The sequence below is a fragment of the Rhinocladiella mackenziei genome (assembly GCF_000835555.1).
Source record: "Rhinocladiella mackenziei CBS 650.93 unplaced genomic scaffold supercont1.5, whole genome shotgun sequence".
Classification (NCBI taxonomy): Eukaryota; Fungi; Ascomycota; class Eurotiomycetes; order Chaetothyriales; family Herpotrichiellaceae; genus Rhinocladiella; species Rhinocladiella mackenziei.
The window spans coordinates 334913-342285 of NW_013550600.1; the positions used below are offsets into that span (position 1 = coordinate 334913).

Genomic DNA, 7373 nt, shown 5'->3' on the forward strand with positions numbered 1-7373 from the left:
ATCGTGGTTGACCTATCAAGGACGTAACCGAGTGGTAAAACACTCGAGTTGCAGTCGAACCGATAGAATTGAGGGGCCTTACTAGTGTTCGATCATAGGTAAGGTAAGAGGGTTGTCCGGCCTAGCTCTATTGAGTTTCTAGGTGCCCTACATGGGTAACGTAATGCTCCAGCCAGTGATTGTTGATGATGTCGTCTCGTTCATACCATTGGGAGGTCACTGACTCAAACTCTTCTTCAGTTGAACTTGTGTGGCTGAAGCTTTCACTGGCTGCGGCGCCCCATCTATATAAGTTCGTTAGAGATGGACTATAGGAGGGGTGCCTTAATATTTTTTCTGTTTGCGCACAAATAAATCGCCTACCTTATGAAGACTTACTCAATCTCAATGCGAATACTACGATAGCGTTTAGCTATAGTGAGATAGGCGAGAAGAGAATTTTTGAATTTTTGAATTTTAGAAGTTAGAGATTGATGTTGCCGGGTGGTCCTAATGCTCCGCGTTAGTCAGGTTGCAACTCGCTAACGACTCACCCTAGTGCCCGGAACGGATCAACTCTCTTTCCGAGAGAGGTCTTGGCACCGAGACAACGTATATTCCCCTCCCGGCCCACCTGAACCCAATATCTCAGGGAACGAAGTAAATAAAACCCCACGAGACTGCTGCCTGACCAAAATTTTCCCATTCTACATCTCAAACATCACTTCTCTCACTATTCCAACTCGCGGCGATGAGTTCACGACGGGTTCGAAAGGGGATACGATCACTGGTGCCTCCTTAATTCCACTGACAAATTCAATGAGCAGTACAATCCTGCCGATCAGAGTCGCTGAATCATTCTCAACTCCTCCTCTTCCACAATTTCCTTTGACCCCCCCGCCTTCCGATCAAAGCTTGAAGACGCAGGACTTGAGCACCGGGAAATCGAGAAAGCAGAAACAGGGAAAGCAGAAGGGGAAGCATCAATCAAGGACTGGACTGGAAGCTATTATCGAACAGGTCGAGAAGCGCAAGATTGGCCGTGGATTCTTCGCTGTCCCGTGGCTGCGTTTTAAGCTGTCCCCAACAGAGTTCGAGCACTTTGAACAACACTATCAGGAAGACGGATTCGTCCAGGACAAGCTTCGGTATAACGCGGCGCTTGAACTGTGGAATTTGCTGACCTTGCCAGATACGATTACTTTCCGTCGGCCCACCTCTTCGTGCTTCGAATGCCTTGCTTAGTACATGAATACCTCGCGGCAAGTGTTAAAAAGATCTCACAACAACTGGATATGATTGCAACTCGAGCAGATTCCACGGGCGAATTTGCTAGGAATATTGGAAATTTGGCCTCGACTACTATTCGTTTTAACGACCCCACGCTTAGCAAGCATTCCCCGGACGGTTCATTCAGACATAATAAAGCAAAGTATCCGGGAGTGGTCATTGAAGTGTCTTATTCACAGAAAAAGCGAGATTTGCCACGTCTTGCCGACGACTATATCCTTGGGTCAGACGCCAAGATCCGCGCCGTTGTGGGGTTAGATCTCGACTATGGAGGCAAGATGGCTACTGTGTCCATATGGCGACCGCGAATTCAAGTTAACGCCGCTGGTGAGAAAGAATTGGTTTCGCACAAAAGATTGCCAGATCAGGTATTCCATAACTAATTAGATCTGCTTCAGTACGTACTGACATCTCTCAGGAGTTTCGCAGCGAGGATGGTAACGAAATCGGCGACCCACAAGCTGGCCTGCGTCTTCGCCTTGGAGACTTTGCATCGAAGGTCTACGCCGACGGAAGCGCATCTCTAGATAATGAGATATTCATCTCTGCACATGACCTTTTCACGTACCTCAATAAAGCGGAGGGGTTCGACCGTCCATTTGGAGTACGCCCAGACTACGAATATATCGAGCCTGGAACTCGAAAGCGAGCCCGAGAAAGCACCCCCCCGGGAGGAGCTGGATCATGCCGATGAGGAGCGGTTCGCAGAGGAGGAGAATAGAGTCGAGGAACGGGCAGGCTTCTCAACGAGCCGAGAAGAGCCGAGACTGAGCGAGACTAGCCGAGCTCGGGCAAAACCCCTAGCTCGTCTCGTCTCGTTTATGGACCGGATTAACCATTTTCCGGGACCTTCGCCATCGGATCCAGTCTGTGGACCATGTGCCCCTCGCCTCCCCGGGGCCTACTAATCACACTCGACGTCCTTCATAACCGAGTGTGATCGTGGCACAGCTACGCACGGGGAAATGTCGTCTCAACAGTGCCCTTTACAGCATTGGGGCGGCAGACACGAAGTTGTGTGAATGGTGTCAACGACCGGAAACAGTGCGACACTTTCTTGTGGAGTGCGCACGATGGGCAGTGGAGCGTGGACATCACATTCGAACGGCAACCACAAGATGGTGCGATGTGTCCTATCTCCTTGGAGGTTGGTTCAACGAAAGGCTAGACGGCCCAACAATCTTGTAAAGGCGAGGGATCTAACAGCCGGGCTTGAAACGAACCGGTGGAGAACGGAGGTAGCGCGTAGCAATTAGCTAGTCCCCTATGGGCTTAGCCCGCACAGGGTGTATGAATATCGCATCGCATCGCATCAATATCCTCGATATCGAGAAGATCCACGCATCGGATCCAGTCTGTGGACCACCCAGAGAAGCTCTACTAATCACACTCGAGATGGCTCGTAACCGAGCGTGAACGGATAAGCCTCGACGTCGAGATGATCCATGGATTGGATCCGATGGGTCGTGGTATTTCATCGAATCCAGTGGATAGCTGGAAATCTTGTCTCCTAGAATTTTATGTCACTGAACTTTCAATCAGGCCGCGAATTTCATCAGTCCAGTCAATCAGGCAAGCAACTCGACATCAGTCAATCAGGCAGGCTGGCGATTATGTCAGTTAATTGACTGTTGGCCACACAAGCAGTAGCGGTGCCGAAATAACGTAGTTGGCCCGGATAAGATTTGATGGTACGGATGCTGCAGCCAGCCACATCGGCCATCTGCTGGCTAGTCAGCGATCCGCTGACGATCATATCTCGAATAAGGTCATGCTGCGAGGCTGCGAGATTCGGTGCCATTACAAGTATTCGAAGGGAGTGACGATGAAAGGCTGTGAAGGAATCGGGCTCGAACGACATCAAGAGAGGGAAAGAGATGCTAGAATGTTCCATCAGCTACGGTGCTGCGCCTCAAAGCGACTGGAGAGTCGACATTGCTTTCTCTCATACTCGGAAGACTGGAAACATCCAATAGTGCTGAATAGTTGCCAGCACCCCTTTTCCTTCGGAAAAGGGGTTCACTGCTATGCAGGAGATAGGGGGCAACTAAATGTGTATATATTTCAGCAAGTTAGCAGAACAAGTTGTAAATGAATAAGGAGAATAATAGCTCATAACTTCAACAATAATTCCATAGTAGAAGTTTGCTTTCGTTCCTACTAGGACAGCCGCAGATCGCCCCAACGGGCAATAAGTAAGTACTGTAATGCATTCAGGATCCTTCCATGTGAGCCTTTGTTATTAGCAAATCTGCGTGTCGCATGTCCGCATTGTCGACCCAGGTCAATCAAAATCGGGAATGTCTCAGCGACATCACTAAACACCAATCGGGCCTAGTTGTGCGAGTGTTGTCCGCATGATGGAAAGGTACCTGAAACCCCCCATTTTCCCTGGGGATTTGAAGTACCTTTCCATCCACCTGGCCTCCCTCACATAGTTGGCGCTTTTTGATGTTCTTTCAACGACGTCGTTGACCCCTTTTAACGGAGTCCTTTGCATTCGCCTTTCCACGCCTTTTTGCACTCGATTTTGGTGTTGTGGCGTGTCAGACCCTCTCTGCCACCCCTGTGGCCTGTCTGTCGCCTGTGTAGTCCTCCTGCCGCCTCGTGACCTCGCTGCCGACCCCTTCAGGGCCGTCCTGACGCCCTGCGAGCTTCCTGTGAGTCTTGAATGAATCCATACTCTTTTGCCTCGTTGTATCTCGCAGTGTGAGTGTGCATTCTCTTGCCTCTACCTCCTGCCAGTGCAGGAGGTGCTGTAAACGCCGGAATTTCGATTGGCGAGCCCTCAGGAGAGGGCGATCGACGCGGTCGGGGTCTTTCAGGAGTGCGAATCGGTAGACGCCGTGAAAGAGGAGTAATCTGAGGCGAAGGAGGAGTTTCAAGGACAGGAGGGGTTTCGGGGCGAGAAGGAGTAGTTGGTCTTGCTGTTGGGGCATTTGAGGTTAGATCGATCCGAAAGGTGGACATCATTTTGGAGCGCACCTTGAGGGCGCTTGCCAGAGGTCGTCGACAAAGAAAGTGGCCATTGAGGCTGCAGCAACAAGAGGTCAAAAAGGGTCAAACAGGACTCTGCAACACCAGGAAGTCTATACAAGTCGCGAATCGAGCAACAATGAGGCAAAGAGCTCGCAAATACCAAAAGTATGTGAATGCCTCAATTTTGATGTTTTGGTACCTCGAGGGTTTGGGTGGGGTTTCCAGGTACCTTTCCATCATGCGGACAACGCTCGCACAAGCTAGGCCCCGAGACATTCCCCTCCCTTGACTTCACAGCCGACTAAGTGAGGCGCGAATAGCAGCCGCCCCATCTCGGCTCGCTTCTTTTAGTTTCCTCTGACCTGATGAGCCACATGGCGGATTTTGAGGGAGTGCCTTGCCTGCGCCATCTATGTACACCAAAGACGTTCGCAGCCTCACGCCAGCGCATACTCGTCTACTTGAAGCCTTATGTCCTCACGGCCTCAGACTTTTCTAAGAACTGTTCAGTCTATCATCAACATCCACAATGAACACATCTTCGTATGAATAACTCTAGCCGTGCAATATTGTTCAAATCTACGTCTATCTAACCTACAAGCAGCAACGATTTTTTCCACCTCTTCTCCTTACCATCGAAAATCTCAGCGGTGATTGAACCACCTATCTCGAGAACTCTCCTGCCTACTCCTTGAATCGTATGATGGATCCGCTGTCGATAACGGCTGGCATTATTGCTGTTCTGCAGCTCACATCAACCCTCACCAACTACATCAACGATTCTAGAAATGCGACAAAAGAGCAAGTTCTGCTGGCGATTGAAGCCAGTAATCTCTACGGTCTGTTGACTACGCTGCGCTTTCAAGTGGAAAAAGCCCGATCCAACGACCCATGGTTTAATCAAGTGAAGTTGTTGGGATTCGAAAATGGCCCACTGGACCAGTTTAGAGCTTTTCTCGAAACAATCGTGAGCAAACTGTCGTCGTCCAGGAAAAGAGATCAGATCAAGTCTGCACTACAATGGAAATTTACCAAGCAAGAGGTGGAAAGTACGTTGTCTCGAATAGAGCGTCTCAAATCGCTCGTCAATCTTGCCTTGACAAATGACTTAACGTACGTATAGCTACTATGGAGAGCTGGAGAGCCTACTAATAATGGAAGGACGTTGTCGAAGGCAATTCACGATGATGTCATCATTGTGAAAGAAAGAACCGAGCAAATACGGAGCTTCACGGATCGTAAGTGAGACGATTACTCGTATGGATAGCAAAGCTAAAATATAGTAACCACAGAGGAGCAGCGAAATAGACTGTCACAATGGTTGAAACTAGCGGATCCATCTACCAATTACCACGCGGCGCTTCAGAAGCGTCATCCCGAGACCGGGCTATGGCTGCTCAATGGTCAAGACTTCCTCGATTGGAAAAATTCGACATCTTCTTTGATGTGGCTTAACGGGAATGGTACGTCGCTACCGCTGTGTCCAATGAACAGAATTGACAAAATTTTGTAGTGGGCTGTGGCAAGACAGTTCTTAGGTAAGGTCAGCGAAGGTCTACTTAGAGAATAGGAGACTAACTGATAGACCAGTGCTGCAACGCTACAGCATATCCTAGAGTGCCAGCAGTCTCAACCTGGCATTATGGTAGGCTATTTTTACTTTGACTTCAACGATATTGAGAAGCAGTCCTGGCGAAAAGCTATCCGATCATTGCTGTTCCAGCTTGCTCTTCAGGACAGCGGTATTTTTCAAGATCTTGAAAAGTTGTACCAACAGTGCGCCAGCGGACAGCATCAGCCTCCTGAAACCTCTATACAACCACTATTTCGAGAGGCGGCGGCTCGTCCCGGGAAGAAGTTCATTTTCCTCGATGCACTGGATGAATGTACAGACCGTGAGGAATTCTTAACCTTTCTCGACGATCTAATGGAGTTCAAACCACCGAACCTTCATGTCTTGGCCACGAGTCGCCTGGAAAAAGACATCGAAGAGGTACTGAGTTCGATTGCGGACCACAATATCAATATTCAAAGTGCCCTGGTGGATTCTGACATTCGTCTCTACATTCGCGATCGAATGGAGACAGACAAGAAGCTGAAGAAATGGCCACTGTCGGTGCAGAATGAAATCACCACTGCACTAACGGAAAAGGCAGGTGGCATGTACGGATGCTATGAGCTATACTATATACGTTATACTAACAGCGGAATAGGTTTCGATGGGTATATTGTCAACTTGAGTCCATTCGTCAGTGTGTTAAGCTCAATGCCCTAAGAAGGGCGCTGTCATCCCTACCAGAGACCTTAGACGAAACGTATAATCGAGTCTTACAAGGTCTCAAATCAACCGGCCAACTTCAAGACACCATCAAGGCTCTGCGATGGCTATGTTTCTCAGACCGTCCATTGAAACTGGTAGAAGTGGTGGAAATTCTTGCAATCGAGAACGGAGATGAAGGTGGATTCTTCCCGGAAGAACGTCTCCCCGATTCGAAAGATGTGATGGTTATCTTTTCCAGTTTGATCAGTCTTAATACCATCGATGAGGAAAGTAACGAAATCCAGATTCAGCTCGCACATTTCTCCGTTAAGGAGTTTTTGTTATCAGATCGATGTACCCTTAGGTCGGATTTTCGACCAACAATCTGTCACTCCGTCATTGCGGAAGGGTGTTTGCATTATTTACTGCACCTTTTTCAGACCGGACCTCTGACTGAGGAAGCCATTAAGGAGTACCCGTTGGCTTTATATGCGGCGGAGCAGTGGTGGCACCATACGCAGAGTATCGATGGTGCGCTTGACAATATATTATTGGATCTCGCGGTAAGCCTCTTAACGAATAAGGAAACTAGCTTATTGTCGTGGGTACAAATTTACAACATTGATGAATCGTGGCGAGGATTACAACTGCGGCTAAAGATGGATGACCTTGCTCAGCCGCTATATTACGCAGCATATCTAGGCGTGCCTGATATTGTCAAGAGGATAATGAATGGAACTGTCTATGTCAATGCTCAAGGAGGAGAGTATGGCAATGCACTGCAGGCGGCATCAGTACGTGGCCATGAGAGGGTGGTGCAGATGCTCCTGGATGCCAGAGCGGATGTCAATGCTCAAGGAGGAGA

The 7373-nt window shown here is 48.9% G+C and overlaps 2 protein-coding genes across 2 annotated transcripts in view; both read left to right on the top strand.

Annotated features, from left to right (window-relative positions):
* Positions 1–798: 798 nt before the first annotated feature.
* On the top strand, positions 799–1963 carry Z518_06597 (uncharacterized protein; the record flags this gene model as incomplete). The annotated part of the gene is made up of 3 exons (XM_013414729.1): positions 799–1127; positions 1172–1637; positions 1688–1963. The coding sequence occupies 3 exons, from the start codon at positions 799–801 to the stop codon at positions 1961–1963; spliced, it is 1071 nt and encodes a 356-aa protein (XP_013270183.1).
* Positions 1964–4951: 2988 nt separating this feature from the next.
* The window catches only part of Z518_06598 (uncharacterized protein), a gene marked incomplete at both ends in the record, with an annotated part of 4285 nt that continues 1863 nt past the window's right edge, over positions 4952–7373 (top strand). Inside the window, 6 exons of the mRNA XM_013414730.1 lie at positions 4952–5361; positions 5410–5486; positions 5532–5711; positions 5762–5786; positions 5839–6411; positions 6462–7320. Coding sequence (XP_013270184.1) covers positions 4952–5361; positions 5410–5486; positions 5532–5711; positions 5762–5786; positions 5839–6411; positions 6462–7320 — 2124 coding nt within the window. The remainder of the gene's footprint in view (positions 5362–5409; positions 5487–5531; positions 5712–5761; positions 5787–5838; positions 6412–6461; positions 7321–7373) is intronic.